Here is a 19,743-nt window from a genome sequence, read left to right as displayed (position 1 = left end):
CATAACAGGGTTTATGTTTACAGCACAATAGTGCCTTGAAAAGCTAAAAGAAAACAAAATAAAACATTTGATCATAATGCATAAGACATATCCATCACTTAACATTCACTCACACATAAAAATTAAAAGCTACCACATCTTTCTAGGTATACAGAGTCTCATGCCAAGGGCATATCTGGTGCAGAGATACCCACAGTTCTCATTGTCTTTGGTGTTACTGGTCTTGCTTTGGGAATCACTTAGTCAGCTGAGGCTACATGTAGGATACCCCCAGCTATAGCTGCTGTGGAGATCACCGCAGTCACCAAAGTCACATGAGAAGTGGTTGCCAAAACACACTTGCCTCACTTCAGCATGGAACATGCAGACTCATGAGCTTGAGAAAAGGAAAGGAAATGTGGGGAAGCAGCCCTCACAACTTGTCTCCCTCAGACATGACCACCCAGACCACAAAGCTCTCTGGCCCAAGTAGGCACCAGCAATTCTTAAGAATGGTTTCCCAGGCAATGAAATCGATCAAGAAACCCTGGGTGATTCTGAAGGAAACCATGGTCTCCTACAGGTAAGAAAAATGCATCGTGAACCCTAACAAACACTAGGACCTCTTAACACCTTCTTTCCAGGTCCCAGACCTACAGACATTAAAGCCAGTTTTTCAGACACCATTCCCCACAGAGCAAAAACATGAACTTTGGGTAGCAGCCACTCAAAAACAAAATCATAAAATAATTCCAGACCCCATGCTGGCCTTGCAAAATCTTCAGTGATTATTTCGTGAAAGGCTACGAGTATTTTGCAGTACAGCTGTTGAAATAGATAAAGGAGTGATTTATGATGTGCATAGCAATTCTCAGCTCACTGGTGGAGTAACAAATGAACTAGTCCAGCAGGCAAACAAAACCTGAATACATACCAACGCAGGTGTGTCCTTTGTACAGCCCGGAGTGGAGCGAAGGGGGTGGTGGGCCATTTCCATGGGGGAGAGGGGAAGAAGAGGCAGCCTTCAGCAGAAGCAGGAGCCAGAGGATGCAGAATAAATTGAGGAATGTTTGCCTAGACCCCCTCATCCTAAGGAAGGAAAAATAATTAAGAAATCAGGTGGGAAGGGCACACCTGGACCTGTATTCCCTTAATGCTCAGGGACCATCCTGCATCCTTGTTTCATTAGCAGCTTGTGGTGAAAGGAAATCTATGCCTGTGTAGCCTGTGTAGCTATATGTAATGCAGAGACTGCTTCCCAGGTGGGGGGACACACGTCTGCCCTCACACAGGGTGCATGGAGGATCCTGGACTCGTGCATCGCAGGTGCTCTCCCAGCCTCTGCCCTTTGCACACCCCTCAGCCCCTCTCAGGTCATTTGGGGTGTCTGTGCAGCCACCCATCACCACCCGATGAGTCCCATACCCATTGGCACCCCATGACTGGGCTGGGAGCTTGCCCCCACAGCTCCAGGGCCATTCTCCGCACCCCCACGCGCCCCCGCTGCCCCATTTGCGGCTCTTCCCAACCTGCTGGCCTAGGACGACCAAGAGGGTTGCATGAACAGCTCTGGCTCAGCGGTCCCGTGTCTCCTGCGGTAGCAGCGGATGACTAACGACCTTAAAACCACAGTAGTTGCCGGAGCCACTCAGCATTAATAACGCAAGACACTCCCCTGAACAACTAGTGTTGCAAAAAGAAAAAAAACGCCACAACCTCACAAACCCTTCCCCCCTCCCCGTTGTCGCTCCTCTGCCCTCCTCCGCAGATGAGAAAAAAAAAAAAAAAAAAGTATCTCTGGCTGCCTCTGTAAGATTTTCGACCACGGGTTTCTGTTCGGAAGGACCAGGCGTGAAAAATAAAAGAGGCTGCTCAGGCTGGAGCTGAAGGGGTTGGGAGGGACGGGGTTCCCACGCCAGGGCTTCACCAAGGCTTTAGTTCTGTTGGGGTCGAGCCAGAAGGATGGGAGGCAGTTGCCAGCTTAAGGGCAGCAGCGGGAACTGAACCCCAGTTCTCATCAGCTTTGAGCGCATTTGTTTGCAACCCCCAGCTGCCTGCAAAGCTTGAAAAATCTTGAGCTTTTTCTGCTTTGGCAGTCACAACAACTAAAGGTTTCCCTGTCTCTTTTTTTTAAATTCCCCCAGATAAGGCAGAAACCAGTCGTTCCCCAGCCTGAAGGAAAAGCAGAGAGTAAACCATGTTTAAATGACATCGCTGCAGAGGTGGAATGAGTCCAAACAGCTAAATCACAGACACTGTGGACACAAGGATGGCTATAAGGATATATTTTAGGACTGATGCACTGGAGGGCCAAAGTTACATCCTATCTCTGCCACTGCCTTTCTGTATAACCCTGGGCAAGTCCCTTACCCCCACAGCAGACCACACATACTTGTCTTTCCTTTCCTTTTGTTGTCTGGTTCTTTCAGAAGTGGCCAGGCTGTTGATGTAGGTTACTAAAGGGCAGTGAGGATCCTGTCTCATCTGGCAGCCCTACATGCTTCCCAAGCATAATTAAAGGAGATTCGTAAACGGTGTTGTAAAAGGAAAAATAGAGAATATTATTAAAATCAGTGATTCCCTGCCAAATCTGCAGACATTCCTGCAGATCAACATGACCACACAGGGATCGGGTCAGCTTTAGTATTTAATTCAGTTTTTGCAAACCACTACTTTTCTGTGGGAGCCTGACCTATGACATTTTTAAAGACAGTTCCAGATAGTTTCCCTCAACTTTGATAAGCAAGATTTGCCTTGTGATAATGATAATATAATCCAGTGGCTCTGAGAAAAAAAAAGAAGACTGTTAAAAGCTTCAGTATGAATACAAATCACTCCAGATCTCCAGTCTCTAAACCAAGCCATTGGCTTTTAAATGTATGTTTTTCTTCTAAAAAAGAAAAAAAAATTAACCCCAAAATAAAGGTAATAGCTCTCGCCTGAGTTTTGCAGACCTGTTCCAGCTTATCATTCTTCCTATAGCTAGCAATACTGTTTTTCTTTTTTTTTTTTTTTAATAGCAGAGAAACAAAAATCATAGTGCAAAGTACCTTATCCATATGCCAATCCTACTGAAATCTGCAGGATGTTTTTCTTAACGCTGTAAAAACTTGCTATAAAAAGACACTGTGCTACAGTGACTGCAGCTCCATTAAACCCTTTTTAACACACATATCACTTGGTTCCCAATGACACTTTGAAGTCCTTTAAAACTCTGCATATTGGCTCATGAGCGCTTGCTGCAAAAGCAGAGTGCTAATAATAGGCAAGAAAAATCTTCCTAGCAGAGAGGTCTTTGGAATGGTTTCTGTTTTATATCTATAGCAAAATACAAATCTAAACAATGGCACTTATAAAGTATATAGATAGATCCCAAGCTGCTCCCAGGCATGTAAACCTGCAAAGCATACAGCTCTAGAATGTAATCGGCTGTGTTATTTTCTTTCATTTCAGGTTGTGGAAAGAGTGGCGAGATAGATAACCCAGAATCGTGTGTAATACAGAGCTGGTTTTTGCTATACCTTATGCATTAGCCAAGTTCTTGAACCAATTAAAGAAAACCCCAAAGCTTTTAAAATATGTGGTCTGGTCAGACAAATGAAGGATTTGCATACACAGATTTAGAGGCCAGCTGGGAAGTTGACCACCCCACACACACACCCCCCCTGCCCCCTCCCCGATGTTAAACCTTTTTTCCTTCCCACTCAGATAGCAAACCCTGCCTTTTGCCAAGTAGATTTTCTATTACTTCCAAGTCCCTAAGACAGTAAGACCTAAAGCCATCTTGGTACAACACAACAGCAAAGGAGCACATGACATTGTCTCTTAATCTTAGTAAGTGCATGAATGTTGTTAATGGGAGGTAAAAAAACTCCATTAGATCTGTCCCAGAGGAGCAGATTTTATCATAAATGCTTCCATTAGGCTTGTGTACAACATCTAGGCCGGGGAAGCAGACCTGGGACAAGGGTGACTCAGGAGGTGCTGCTTACCTAGAAACAGAATGTGGCAGCAAGAGCAACAGGAGACATCTGCCCTCTGCAAAGCACCAGGGTACAGAGATGGTGCCTGGGATGTCCTCCGCCCAAAAAGGTCTGGCAGGGTCACCCTACAGCTTGCAAGCATCTTTGTCCCCCCAGCTCTCTTGCTTTAAAGATGTGTTTGCAGACTGGTCTTGCACCAGGTCCGGCCAGGAGGCAGGGGAGTGTAGCTCGGGTGGGGAGCGGGTGCTCAGGGCTGAGCCTCGGTGGGGCTCCTGGGCCCCTGGGCAGGGTGGCTGGTGGGGGTCCCGGGGGGGGCTGCTCAGGGCTGTATGGCCCATGGCTGCCCCAGGGCCCTGGCCCTGCCTTGGGGGACCACGAGAGCCAAGTGGGCTGCAGGAATGAACTCTGCAAAGATGGTCCTGGAAACCCCGCTGAGAACCTGCCTGTAGCATTATACACCTAAATAGAGTTGAGAATGCGATCAACACTTTGTCTCTCTCTGGGCCTCCGCATGTCACACCTGAAGAGGGGCAAGGCTGTGTAGAGCCAGCCATGGGGTAGGACACCACCTCTTGCAGATGAGGAAACCCTCAGTGCTCTGGCAGTGGCCCAGCTCCATAGACACACAAGTCACTCGCACACTGCTGAGCAGAAGACATAGCGTCAACTGGTTTTTATCACAGGTGAATTTGGACTAGTGATAATAAATACATAAATTAAAAAAAATGTGGACATATACATCACATACACCTCTCCACACACCCTGCTGCTTCCTACCAAGGAAATGGGGGGGCCTGCAGCTCCCCACATAGAGCACATGGATAAGGAGGCATGTACATTACATTCTCTCCAGGGTTTTGGTAAAACGCTGCTCAGAAGCGATATCCTGAAGCTCTCTTCAAGTTGCTCTCAGGATGCCAGGACACATTGAGGATCTTGCTCATCTCACCCTGCTTGATGCAAGAGATTATTACATCCTTTCAGTTTATGTTTCTTTGGGAATTTTACCACAAGATGGTCCACAGAGCTAAATGCCAGTTAACATATTCCCACGTGCAGGTCAGTAGCAAGTGTGATGCATGTGGGACACAGCACCTAAGCGAAGGCTTTGGCTGGGGGTCACCAGAGAGGGCTGCAGGGGCTAATGGACCATGACATGCCCTACTCAATAACTCCCAACTTAAAGTCTCCAGCCACACCCTCAAGCCTCTCTCAATTTAGACAGAGCTGAGAAAAACTTGCACACATGCATGGCTGTCAAAAATCTGAGGCAAAGCCAATGAAGCCGAGCAGAATCTAACCCAAATTTCCATGAAAGAAGAGGAGACAGAGGCAGGGCATGTGCACAGGTAGTGAAGAAATACAATCCCTGCAGCTGGTCCCAAGGGGATGAGTGTGATTGCTGGAGTTTGAAGGACCCCAAACACTCCTCTGTTCCTTGTACTGCCATACTAGTTCCTGACACTTAACGTACTCTGGCTTGAGTGGTGGTAAGGTTTCAGCTTCCACCTTTGCTGCCCCTGGTAGAGATGCAGTGGAACCGAGTTACAGTTTCTGATTTTCTGAATAAAGGTTTAAACACAGTTTAAGAGTCACCTTTCCCCCAAAGGGGACACTTTCATCTGATTGCCACTAGAAATGTGAAATGAGATGCAAGGGTGGAGTTTTTCTCAACATTGCCTTCTATAATGGGTCCCTACAGACTTGTTTATGTATATAGCAAATACACTGAAAAAAGCTCTTGAAAAGAAAAGAGAACAGAAAATACTTGCATGAAGCCCCAAAACAGGACGTGCAAGCATCGATAGGTCATCTGTCAGGATTAGGGACCTCTTGATTGAAAAAGGGAGACACTCCCTTGAACTCCCTTGAACTATGGAATAGTCATCTTATGAAAGGAGATCAGCTGGCAGTATTATTTATCTATCCTATTCTGTCCAAGTCACTTCACACTGCACTTTTTTTTTTTTTTTTTTTTTTTTTTTTTTTACTATTTGGTTAGATTTCCATTACATGTTTAAGATATGTATTTTTTTTTTCTCTTTTTCTCATACATGTGTACATTTTTATGATGATTAAATATTATTTTGAATGGCCTTCTCTCCCTCTCTCTCTCTCCTCTTTGATGTGTTGTTCAGTTCTTAAGGGAATAGACATTGTATTTTTGTGTCTGGAGAGATAAAACCTGCAGGAAGAAGCCTTTATATCAAAGATGTGCTCAGTCCCTTTTCTTCCTTTTATTTTCAAAACATTGTCCTTTGTGCCCTTTGACTCTGAAGTTCCCACTGGTTCATTGCATTGGTTATTTTTCATTACTGCTTTCTGAATTTCTCTGACTGTCATAATCATCTCTGTGGTTGGTGCATTATCACTGGCATGGATGAACATTTCCAAAGCCCCATGTGGATTTGCTACTGCACCACAGCCAACTGAGTCATTCCCTCTGCCCCAGTTTCCTTATCAGTTGCTGCTTTCAGTTCAAGTTATGCATCTATTTCAGACTCTCCATCTCATTGTCATTCAAAGCTGCAGGAAAAGCATTTAAACCAATGTTTTCCTACACTCATTTCTGAAAATTTGTTCGAAGCTATTGCCAAGCTGTAGCTGAGATGATTATCCTTTATTCTGCAACCTTTAATGAAATTAACTGTCCCAGCTTGCAAGAGCTGTTGATATCTGCACTCTTGGAAACATAAACCTCTGACACGACATACTTCAGTTTTGAGTATAACAAAACGTGGGAACAAGACTCTTAGGGCTTTCAGATAGGGAACCAGTGACAAATACAGCTGCGTTACTGGTGATGCAGTAAATTTCCTTAGTTGATCAGTTTTAGTGCAGTAAAACAAACCTGTCAGTTGTGTTCTTCCTATGTGCAGATGACACTGTAAATTCAGAAGTAACCTTTACCCACATAGATTTTGCAGATTGAGTTCTGTGGGCACAACCATGGGCCTCTTCAGATCTAAAGAAGACCTAATTCTTGCTATTAGCTAGACAAAAGAAATAACTCTGGCAATTAAGGAGCAAGAGGGTGTGGCAATATTACTGAGAAAGGACTAATTAGAAAGGCTTAGTTAGAGCCCTTAGATAACAGTCACTTGGAGCCAGCTGTAAATACAAGTCAGGAAGCCTGGGATGGACTCCACGCTGCCCTGCAGTTTGGGTACTCATTTAAATCCCGAAGAAGTAAGAGCCAAGCATTACCAACTCAGCATGATGGCATTTTTCTCCCATTATTTCCTTGCCATAAACAGCTAGTAGCCTAATAGGCAAGCCAAAATCCTGTCTACTGCAACGATCCCTGCAGAGCTATCGCTACTGCATCAGGCTTTTGTCAGAAATGTAACCCCCTATTAGGCTCCCGTTTAGTACTGATTGAAGTTGTGGCAGAGGGGCAAAAGCTTGCCCCAGATGCTGTCAGGTTATAAGTGTTTACAACGGGAACACCACAACATCAAAGGAGAAGAAAAATAAATGTTTGATTACGTTTCTTCCATTTGATCTTTCCTCCAGTAATGCAAATAAAAGAAATTCACTTCGACAGCCTCTTGATCTCAACACAGAACATGTGCCAATAAAAGATAATTATTCCCAGTGTTTGGGTTAGGGAACAGTGCTATATGTCATCAGAGGCATTTTATGCACATACCAAAGTTCACAAGATTATTTAAACATATTGTTTAAGGCTCATACTGGGACTTCTGTGCTCCGAAACAGGACCTGGACAACATATGTAGCGTTGATAGAATTTCACAGTTCAATAGTAGGATGGGGGATTTTTTAAATTTTCTCTTTATAAAGAGTTGTTTCATTGATTTGCTTCAATAATAAAAGACCTGCAGGTGAGCTGGACAGTTTCCATCAACAAAACGGCTCTGCTGGGATAGCATCCATCATCCATAGATGAATATGCAAAGGCAGGGCAAGCTGATTTTTCAAATATTAATTAAGCAAGTCACTGGTCAGCCAGCCATGTACAGCGTTTTCATGCGCTATGGAGAAGTCAGGCTGTATGAAGGTTCTCAAAGCACATGGAGGACTATATATCCACTAACCCAAACAAGCTGAGATTGAGGTTACAGTCAGTAAAAATTGCACTGACTATACTGATAATGTGCTTTTATCCAGACGAGCCAAACTCAGGCAGGAGGTCAGCCCTTCACACCTGATATTTCAGATCTATCACTGAAAATTCATGGAGGGCTTATTTGCACTTGTCTATCTTTTCACTTGCAGCAGATTTTATGCAGCTGATGTCTGACATCAATGGTTTTGTCTCGCATATATATGAGAAGATGACATAGGCAGCTGGTTTTAATTACTAGATTTAGTAGTCACCTTACCATAAAGCAGAAACGTGTCTCTCCAAAACAGCTCTGTATTCAGAAAACCTTTCTTCCTTCTTTCTGGTTCCTTACCCTGGCTGGACATGCTCCAGGTATATCTCTTCCTGGCTTCGGAATCAGTGCTCTATTTTTTTTCCCGACTCATTCCAGAAATTAGGGAATTAGGGAAAATAGTTAAACTCATCAGTGCTTGTTCAGGCTCATTCTGAGGAACACTGTAAGGTGAGCGGCTGGGGCTTGATGCAAATTTGACAAGTTAATTCATCCCAGAAGAGACTTGAACCTGGAGATGGAGGCATGACTCCTGCCTTCACAATGAGGAGCAGCCCCATGAGAATCAAAACCAGCATCACAAGGACAATCAAACTGTAAGCCAGGGAGAAAGCAGGCACCACATCACATTTTTTCCCCCCTCTAGCTGTGTCCTGAAAGCAGAATATTTCCACCTGGTCTCTGGCCCCTCCACACACATTGGAGTCATTAAATCATCCATCAAGTCACCGTCCTTTGTGCACTGTGGGATGGCTGCCGGCCTGCCTGACTCCCTCACTCATTATTGGCCTTCTGTCGTCCTTTTCAGCTAATTCAATGAAATATAAATAGCATTTCAGATAAACGTTCACTCTGTTACAATACCTTTCCAACATCTTTCTGCTCTTGCTCTGGATGCATGAAAAAGGGCTGTAATATCTTTCAATGAGCTACTGAATCCTTTTTGAACCCTGATATATGCTCAGTACAAGCTTATTAAATACAAGTGTATAGGCATACACATTAGCAAAGTCTCGCCAACTAAATTGTTCAGACAAAATGAGCAGGCAATCTTCTGCCTTGCAAATCAATCTGTCTGCCATGATAAAGTGCTCCAAGCCTGCTGATGCTGGATCCACCTCCCTTTTCTGCAAAGATATGTCCACAGCCACAAAAAAATATGGTTAAGGCTTTCCTGACCTTTTTTTTTTTTTTTCCCTTTTTTTTAAAATAAAGCTACTGGACATCACAGCAGGGATTCTCTTTTCTTTATCTGAATAATGTAGGGTGAATGCCATATAACCAGTTTATACTTAGAGAGAGGAAGCCTCAGGGATGCTACCCTTGGTTTTACTGAAGCATGACACAGAAGTAGTATCTCCCCTGTCTTCTTGGCTTAGAAAACAAATTAACACTGGAGTATTTGTGTATTTTGTCTCCCAGCCACTTCTTTGCCACCATTCATCATATAGACTCAGCGTTAATGTATATTTAAAGCAACAGACATAAATTAACAACAGAGCTTGAGGGTGCTAAATAACCTCTAGTAAAACTCCTTCCCATCATCGGAGGCATTTTTCAAAATGAAAACACCTGAGTAAACAACTTGGTCTAACATTATGCCCAGAAGATAACAAAGTGGGGACTGAATGACTTTCAGCCTTCAAAGTTCACCACTTGAAGGAAAAGGAAGCCTCTCCACTGATGCTGGAAGGTTGAGTAAGTAGAAATGCATTTTGGGGACCAAACAAAGCGGCTCTCTCAGTCTCACAAAAAGGTGGCAGACAGACACCCCAGCAGAAAGTCTGTCACTCTTCAATAAATTCTCATCACATAAAGCCAAGGAAGAAAACAGGTATGTTCTGGAGATCTCCAGGCCCTGAGTGGGACACAAACCAGCAGCAATCAGATGCCAAGAAATGTCTTCCAGGAAGCAGAAATGATAATAATTATAAAGCTGGGTATGACCAAATTTATTCCATGCGTATCCGAAACATCTCTATTTGCAGTCTGTCAGTGCTCTTCTTTCTGTGCAGCGGTGGTGCTGCAGACTCCCAGTGGGGCGTCTGAATAATCTTGCCTCTGAGCGATACAGCAATAGTGATGTTGGTAGAAGTCCAGATAAAAGACAATGTGCAAGATAGAGAATTTCATTTCGTATTTGGAGCTGGGCAGGCAGTAGACCAAAGTTTCTTTTGGGCTGGGGCAAAAGTGAGGCACAGCATAGGTGTCCCATCAGCATGGCTGGGGTTAACACTGAGAGGGTTAACCCTGGGAGCCCTAGCCACAAAAACAGTTATTTATGCATCTATCCAGTGATCTGGGTATCTAGGTCTCACCAGTGGTTTTCTTCTACCCAAGCCTCTTTACCCTCTTTTAGTCCTCTGTAGCTAAATTCCTGCCCTGAGAGTCCTCCAGAAAGGAAGTTCTGCCCCAAAGCTCTGATGTGGAAACTATGAAAGTTATTTAAGAAATTTTCATGATCCCATTTTGCAAATTCCTGGTCATTTAACAATGAGGAAATGAGACTATGTAGGAAAGATAAGAGAGTCATATTCTGCCCAAAAGTGACCATCTGGATTTGGCTGTCTCAGTGTTTGGTTCTCTGATCCCCTCGTGACAGCTGGGTTTTGGCAAATGTTTGGCACTGACCTCCTGAAACTCAAATCCCAGTGAAGCCTTTCAGAATGGGCAGTCAAAACCCAGAAGCATTGTTGTGGCAAAAGTTGTATACAGAGATTAGGAACTATTAGATGCCAAATAGGTAACAGGAAGTTGCCCATTTTTTTTTTTTCAGATATACAAAGAAACTATTTTTTTCCCCGAAGCTGGCGTCATTTCCAGACCTTCAAAACTAGAGAACACTTGCCCTAGATGTATTTGGTGCATCATGCTATTTTAGGCAATAATTCGTGATGCAAAATTCATAATTCAGGTGTCTACATCATTCCTTTGCTTTAATCCTACTTCTCCTACTTCCAGCAGGTTTTTTTGATGACTAGCAAAAATAACTACAGTCATTGCAGATGAAGGTAAGCTGTAACTTTTATCTGAGACTCTGTCTATATTTACCAGGTGACTGCTTGTGTTTTCAGAGAGGTGACTGAGTCCTGCTCCTGCCAAGAATGCCAGCTGCTCCATGGCTCCCAAGTCCCTACTTTGCCTGTGCACAGTGCCTGGGACAGCATCCTTGGTGCTCCCCTGCATCTCCAACGAGGATCCATCTCACTAAAGGGCTCTTCTAACATGGTGGGCTTGTTTTCTACAGAGGATGCTAAACATTTCTACCCTTGATGCAGGAAGGAGGATGCTGTGGACCGTAACAGCTCCTCCCATGTTTAGCTGTAGCTCTCAGGAGAGCATCAGGAGAAAAAGTCCGAGGTGTATTCCCTTGCCCTAGAAGTGGGAGCTGTTTGGTGTGTCTCCTACACACTGCTGTCGAGCTGCCATTCAGGCTCTCTGAATGTGGTTTTCACTCCCCCCAGTGCAGTGAGCAAGCTGGCTGTAGGAAAGCGTGCTGATACATCAGGAAAACTTACCTGACGGTGGGAGATTGCGGTGAAAATGAATCATTCCCTTCCTTTCAGCAAGATAAATCAGAACACACTCTGAATACGGGCTGTCTGAAGTTCTGGTTTGGATTTGCACTAGGAAGGATAGCCAGCAAGTTTTCCAGCTGTATCCACCCCCCCAAATCTGGCACATTTTAAAATACTGAATTGCTGTGATACCCTGTCCCAAGACCTCAGTCACTAAAATTTGACCCACTAATTTTTCGTGTTGGTGATTCTTTCCATTCTCACCTTTATTTTGGACTTGGCTCCCCTTGGCATAGTGTGGCCACTCAGATGGCAACATTTAGCCTTCAGGGCATGACTGGTCGGTCATCAGCCTTTTTGGTGGTGCTGACTGCCTCTCCACGCTGACTGTCCAGGGGCATCCAAGTTCAGAGCTTCCCCTTGCACCCTAGCTCTCTCCTAAGTTATTTCTGAAAGAGAAGATAACCCCTCCAACTGAAGCTTCTTACTATATTTGCCCTAATGGTTCATTTTCCCCGTACAGAGGTAGCTAAGGCTTTCATCATTTCATAAAGCTACTTGCTTCTGTTTGGGGCACTTGGGACATACCACAGAGCTATACTACTGTAATATATATATGTGCTTTCAGCATTTTTAGAGAAGGGCAGTGAGACAGGCAGAATTTCTGTCTATTTTTGACAAAGGAAAGACTCCTTACGTATGCATGCGTGCACACATGCCGGATAGATCCTGGGAGAAAAGACTTCTATCTGGAAAGACATTTCTTTTGTCACAATTACTAGGGAAGAAAAAGATGGAAGCAATTATTTTTCCTCTTGACTACAGAAAAAAAAGATGTTATCTGTTAGCTTATCTATCTTCAATAGTTAATTCAAGGGCTTTCATGGGTTTTTTTGGCATCTCCACAATACAAGGGGAAGGAAAGATTCAATATGTTTTCAAAAGGACAATTAATCTCGAAAAACCTTATTGTGCATTTCAAGGAGCAAGCCTTCAATTTGAGGAGCTTGACAGGATTGGTCTTGGTCAATTTAAAAAGTTAATTTTGGTGCTAATAAGTAAACGTCATTTTTATGGCTGTTTGTACTTCTATATCTCACACACTAGATAGACAAATATAAATAAATGTGTTTATTGACTTCAGGCACTTCCCTGAGGGATGCAAAGCACTTTGCTATCTATCCCAGAGCACAGTGGTGGTGGCAGAGGTATGTGGCTCTGGGTCAGGGCACTGGGCAGCATGTGATCGGCTCCTCTGGCAAATGTCTTTGCCAAGGTTTGTTGACCTTACTTGTGAGCTGCCTGGGCGGGAGCGTGCCCCAGGATGGAAGAGGCAGGAAAGAAGCTTCCCTGCTGCAGGGAAGCTGTGTGTGCAGGGGTGGAGGGACCCTGCCTGGAGGTGGGTTCATCCCTGCCGGCAGTGGAGAGGTTAATCAGCAGAACAAGCCCCTGAGCTGCAATTTCAGCAGGACAAGAGCTTATTGTTACCTTTCATTTTAAAATATTGCCCGATTGTTTGGGAACTATTTCTTTGGTGATTCAGCCACGAGTGGGAAAGGTGCTGTGACCCACTGAATGGCCTATCCATCACGCCTACCGGTCTCACCGTCCAGGAAGGGCAGGGACCTCCAAACCTCAGCCGTTGGCCCCACTTGCATTTCCAGTGCTTGGCCCCTTGGCTTCTCCCTCAGGCAGTGCCCCTGTGACCCAGAACAGGGGTACTGCCTGAGAGAGAGGATCCAGACCGCGGTGTCAGCTCCCATCCATGCAGTGGGCAGACACTCACTTGGTAGGACCGTCCCTGGGATGAATTGTTTCCCGAATGAGAAGCAGGCTGGTCACTGCAGCAGGTCTGGGGACAAGGCACGTTGAGCTGAAACACCAGTTGCCAGGTTACCAGAGTTACCAAGTTAACCAGAGTTACCAGCTCTGCCTCCCCTGGTGAGAAGGACGATTCACCCTTTGCATCCTTGAGCAGCAAAATCCCCTGCTCCTTCTAATACTGTTTTCTCCCACCTCCTTCCAGACTGTTCAGGTCTGTCAGCCCTAAATTGTGCTGTCACCCATGGACAAAACCAAACATGTAGCCATCCCTAGAAGGTGAATTTTTGCTGAGCTGAATCTGCAGCACTGATGAGCAGCAAATGCCATGTATTAGCTGCACTGGAGAAAAAAACAGAAGTTTTTGTGATACATACGTTTCCCAAATAGGCTTGCTGCTTACTTGGCAGTGCAAGATCCAGTAACTCCTCTCAGCTGGGGATTTGGAAAGCTGTGTGCCTCGACAAAGTCAGCTCATGCCCTGAAGGATCAGGCCCTAGACTGCATATAAATCAGTTACAGGTGCTTGAATTAAGAGAATTAATTAATAAGATCTTCCCATCCCCTGGAGATTCAGACCACAATGAGGCAGGTAGGGTACAGGCCAACACGAAACACTATTAATCCTGCATTTGTCCCAAGTGTGACAGACTGCCGGGAGCTATTCTTCGTGCTCATACCAGGGGGAATTGCCAGGACAGAATAGACCTTATTCTCTGTTTGCAGTGAGCGGTTCATGCAAGACATTAAATTTCCCAATGCCATCACTAAATCCCAGGATCCTCCTCATGAGTTATTCAGCACCTGTCACTCCAGTCTTGCACACCTGTTTTATCTTCCTCACATCTACTTCTGTCTTTCAGAAATGAATATTTATTATCTTCATTGCAACAGTAGAATCAAATCCTCTGTTACTTTACTAATGCAGTTTCTTTCTTGAAGATAAGCATACCTATCTCCCCAAAAGACTAGCTTTTTTTCATTCCAGGATATTTCAGTATATTACAGCCAGGCTTAAATCCTCACCACATCTATAAAGGAAACAACATTTCAAGTCTTCAGCTGGGGTGTGGGCATCTGAATACATCCTAGACCAAACGATACGTGGTGCTGCACTTCTGGCTCATGTTAGACAATGCTGCCATAGGGCTATGGCTTTGTCCAAGTGCAAAATGGGAGGGTAACCTTTGAATTTACCATTCATGGTGTTACTGTTCAGGGAAGAAGACACGGTGCATTACCAAACTGTCTAGGAGACAGGGATGGCTGCCCACAGTAGCCTGCATCAGCAGGCTTCAAAAGCTGGGAAAGTGTAATGGAGTCTGATGGAAATGGGCCTTCACTAACACATTCAAGAGCCTGGAAAATGCCTTTTTAATGTGCTAAAGTGTCAGCAAGAGAATTATGAGTCCATTAACAAATGGGGAGCACCTACAAGTCTCATCTCACCATACTGTAATTTTTTTCTTTTCCAATACATGGTATAAAACTGTGTTCCTATAGTGTCTTGGGTGCCCTGATAGGTCATTAGTAAGACAAGATAGTCTCAGCAGCGCTAAGGTACTAATTTCTATCAGGAACTTGGGCAGCCAGGCAGTTATTGACATGCCTTCCTTCTCTTCAGAGTGTGGGAAGTGCAGCTTCAGCCCCATCCAGTGATGCCGGGGGGCAAAGGAGCCACCTTTGGGCTCCAGGGACTCAGCATGGGGTGTGCAGGGCTCACACACCACAGGGATGCTGGCAGCAGCGGGAACAATTTGTGCCCCCAAGATGACTTTACTAGACAGCAGCCCCACTCAGCAGCACAAGTGGGGAGCCATCAGGTGCTTGGAGATGGCTCCCGTAAGGCAAAGCCACGTTTTCAGCCCTTGCGGAGAAATTAGCATGCTGGGCAGATGGTGCAAAGCCACTCAAACTACCTCCTCTGGAGTGCCCCTCCAGCAAGGCACTCTGCTAAATCATCTCTCAGTGTCTCTGCTTGGCGGGGGGAATCAGTTTTAAAATGCCCTGCAGTGCTGTTGTACTAGTATCCTGCTCAATCCCTGCAAAACTCAGCATCAAGGGTCTATCAAGCCTCATCAGAATGCGAGAAGGAAGCAATTCCCCCCCTACACCTCCTGCCTGCTTGATGGGCTTGTTCCTCGTTGTATAAACCTCTGGGAAACTACACTGTGGAAAGCACTAGAACATTGCAGGCAGCAATTCCTTGCTGGCGAGGGCTTGCCTGTCATGGCAGGTGCTGGATGTCTGTCCTGGGGTAGACAGGACACCTCGCAGGGCCATCAAGCATGAGTTAGTGCTCAGGTCCAGGCCAACCACAGCGCCGCTGCTGGCAGTGTTTGATTTCTTTGCTCTGCATGATCAAAGTTATTAAATTCACACTTTCTTTTCTTTCCAGCCAGGGTGATCTGAATGAATACTTGCCAGTCACTTGACTAATTAGCTTAATTCAGGAACCTGTCTTCAGAAGCCCATTGCTGACAAGCCTCCGGAAGTCAGGGAATTTAAAAGTGACTCAGGTTTGATTAAAACCAAACCAGACCAGTGAAGGCGACCGGCACTTGCTTTTCTTTTTCTTTTTCCCCATGAGCACAGTTTTGATTCGTGGCTGCAGCCAGTCCTTCATATGCAGCAAAAGTTGGGGGCTTGGACTGCTTTTTTCATCAAATCAGCTTGTCAGAAATATATTTGGGTGAAAATACTGCAATTCATTCTGCATGAGTTACTGTTGATGGGGTTGTTACACATACCTTTTTACTGCAAGTCAGCTATACGGGCAGGCAGCATGGTTCTCCTCAGGCGATGCAGGTTTGATGATGGAGGTTCTGGGCCAGAACATGGGGGAGGGTATCCAGACTGATACAATTTGGCTTCTTTTTTGGGGGGAGAAACCACAAAATTTCTTATAGAAATCGAAATATTAAAGAAAAAAAAAAACCCCACATTTTCTTTCAGCTACAACTTTCTATGGAACTTCAAATCTTAGAACTAAAAAGAAGCCCTGAAACACTATTTACAGAAGGAGAACCATGACCCATGGCAGTCCAAAAGCCATCTGAGCAGCAAGCTTCAGCTGCTTTAGCGTCTCAGTTCGCCTTCCCAAATCAATGACTCAACTAAATTCACAGATTTTGTGTGTGTGTGTTAATTTTCCATCGGTGGCATCTTCTGATGGGAGGTTGTTCTACCGCCCCTTTCCTGGCCAGCTCAGTGTCATACCAGTGTTCCCCTCCCTGCGCTGCTTCTTGGTGGCAGATTCAAGGTGGTGAACATGCAGTGATGCAGGACACCCGTGCCAGTGGGGCACTTCCACAAGGCATAACAGCCATCATTAAAAATACTAACAATGTAAAATAAAGGCCTTTGAAAGACTGCTTTGTCTTGTGCAATACTTTTTTTTCTGGTCCTCGCTGTCCCCCCGCCCCCAGCTTAGCAATTTAGTGTTGTTGCCTGCTCTGAGTCATTACCCTCACTTCATCTTTGTGTCTGAACGCGGCTGCAGGTATATTTTTCATGGTGAGGTTTGTGTGTTTAAACATTCCCTCCTCACATCCCCTCCCACGCAGCCCTGCTAACCTGACATCCTCTGTCAGGATGCTCCCAGCTCTGATTTCCTCCATGCCCTCTCATCTTGATGCTGCCCACTGGAGCATCCAACACTGCCCAGCTGTAAAGGTGCTGTTTTCAGCCTGTTTTCCTGGGGAAATGGATCTGAGGCACTTGTGTGTGTGTGCCTGTGCTTGTGTGTGTGTACCCACCTGTGAGATGTCAGATTCAATGAGAAGCTAGAGGCTCAGAAATGGTAAGCTCTTACAGGTTTTATGAAGGTCAGTCTGGAGGACTCGGTAAAGGTCCTCACTGAGGGAAAAGCCTGGGCTGAAAATCTTATCGGACACATCCACAAACCAGCCCATTGTAATTCCTCAACTTCAATGGACCTCAAATTGTACTGTAAACGAGAGAACAAAGTGCATGAGATGGATGTTTACATGAAAGCTGTCTTGGCTGGGTTGCACTTAGGTTATTTGTGATCAGTGAAATGGTGGATAGGTGTAAGGTATCACTGCACCCACCCTGGCCTGGGACAGAAAGGGGGAACCCAGGGCTTTGAGAAAGGTCAGAGACTGACAGAGGGTATTGTGAGTCAACCAATATGTGCAGAGGGACCAGCGCGGGTGAAAAACAGCTGAAATAATCCTACTGGTGCTCTTTAAATGTCATACTCCTGGCAGAGAAACCTTTCACATGTTTTCTTGCTCACAACTCCAAGCTTTTCAAATGCACCAGGCTTCTGCTGCTTGATGGGGGGGAAGGGGGGAGCTATGCCCTGGGAAAACCCTGTGGATGAGCCATTTTCCTCTGAGAAAGGTGCAGTCAGCAGCTTTGCACAATGTACCGCACCCGCATCCTTGGTGTCCTCATTTTAAGCATTTATGGAAAGCTTATTTTTTTGAATCCTGGCAGATTCCTACATTACTTTCCCTGACTTCTTCAAAAACTACCCAAACACAACAAACTCCCTGATAACTGGCAGGGAATGAAGTCCCACAGGCTCAGTCTCCCACCTGTGCATGGCCTTCTGGTGGGACGGCAAAGATCTGTGAGGTGCCTCCACCCCTTGGGGGGAGGCAGGTGGGAAGGGGCTATTAAATCTGAGCTATTTCATGAGAAACTAAGAGGATACAGACACACCTCATACAGAAATGCTGCCTCTTATTAAACAAAAGACAACCAGCCTCCCTCCCCTCACAACAACCCAGAGGAGTCTCAAAAAATAATCAGTTTAGACTGAACACCATCTTGCCTACAAGATAAAAATTAGACTCACGAGGTTTCATCAAGGGAGAGTTTAACTGCGGTGCTCAATCAGGCTGCAAAATCCTCTAATGACAATTGAAATAAAGTCATTCAAGACACATCCTTAAGTGTCACAGGAAAAAAAAGCCTGCCCTTGGCTGCACTGCTTGGCAAAACTATATTAGTTTCTCTTTTCCCTCACATCCTCTACATGCACTGCTGTCTTGTGGCCATACCTTTCCTGGGCTGAAACTCAAGGTTACCATGCTGCTTTGAACAGGCAGCACTGGGTCCCCCAGCTCTGTGACTGTCCCATTGGTCATGTTTTATAGGAAATGAGGCAAATAGGATGAGTGAGGGTTTGGGTGAGCCTCCCAACATGAGGAGTCTTGTTTGGCTCTTTCAAGACAGTTTAAAACAACAGCTACTGTTCTCCACACAGCACCTTCACGAGGTGGCTACAGTAAACCTGAGAAATTTTCTGTTGAAAAAACACACCAGTGCAGAAAACTCTTCTACTTCCAACAGGAACCTCTCCACTTGGAGAAGGGTGGGCAATGAAATGTTCCCTTTGCCCTATGTGTGTCCCTGCAAACTAAGCATCACCATCACTCTGCTCTTAAGAGACCTACAAGGCCTCCCAGCTAGAAGTGAAAATAAAACGTAAATATATGTTACTGGATGAGTTTGAAAACATCTCCAGTTCTTTTTAACCTTGTCCTCATGAGGCTCCCACAGGACAGCCCTCCCTGAATCAGCACTTTGAAATCACCTTGCTATAAAAATTCATGGCTCTTCCAACAACCGTTTTACATCTGGTGCTGCCCGAACAAACTTGTGGTTTTAAACCAATCTCCTCTCAAGTTTCAGCCTGATTCAGTCCTTTTACCTCTGTGTAAGTCCCAAAGATGCATGAAGCAGCTTGAGGGATGTTGAATGATCCGGTGGCACCTTGTTCAGTCTCGTGAAATAACTAGTGGTTCCCAACCCAATTACACATCAGACAGAAAAGTAATTATCTGCATCACCTCCAAACATGTAGTGAGAACTCAGTAACAGGTAAAATTGCCTTTCTGCTCACACAGGCCCTGATCCAGCTAGGTCCACAAGCACCCACCTAAATTTAGGTGCCTGTTTATCAACCCAAAATCAAGCCACTTTTGATGCATTGGTAACATTTTTTTTAATCAGAGAACTTGTGTAAGCCATTTGCATGTTTAATATTCAAATATAATTATCATCTAGGGAGGGAGGGAGCACTGAGTGAGTCTCATGCTGATTTAGCAAGCTCTGGGGAAAACAGCCTGGCGTTCAGGGGTGTTATGTCCCTCTCTCAGTCTTCCCCTGCCAGGAGGGGGTTTCATTTCTCCTCCCTTTTATCCCTCCCTCTTTTAAGAGCTGTTTGGTGGCCAGAGCCCATGTGATTGCAGCTGGTGGGCGACAGGGTTGGTGTGGGCACACAGGGCTCCCTTGTGGCTCAGCTGTCTGCCAGAGAAGACAAGGATTTGCTCTGGACAGTGTATC

The 19,743-nt window shown here is 45.2% G+C and overlaps 1 protein-coding gene across 1 annotated transcript in view; it reads right to left on the bottom strand.

The window, feature by feature from the left end:
• The window catches only part of AOAH (acyloxyacyl hydrolase), an 81,291-nt gene extending 79,611 nt beyond the window's left edge, over positions 1–1,680 (bottom strand). Inside the window, exons 1-2 of the mRNA XM_074898156.1 lie at positions 1,509–1,680; positions 914–1,068 (exon numbers count right to left, since the gene is read on the bottom strand). Of these exons, the coding sequence (XP_074754257.1) occupies positions 914–1,067 (154 nt within the window). The 5' untranslated portion in view covers position 1,068; positions 1,509–1,680. The remainder of the gene's footprint in view (positions 1–913; positions 1,069–1,508) is intronic.
• Positions 1,681–19,743: the final 18,063 nt, after the last annotated feature.

Source organism: Athene noctua, chromosome 2 (assembly GCF_965140245.1).
Source record: "Athene noctua chromosome 2, bAthNoc1.hap1.1, whole genome shotgun sequence".
Taxonomy (NCBI): Eukaryota; Metazoa; Chordata; class Aves; order Strigiformes; family Strigidae; genus Athene; species Athene noctua.
Note: the sequence above shows the minus strand (reverse complement) of the source record. Positions and strands in the feature narration are given on the sequence as shown.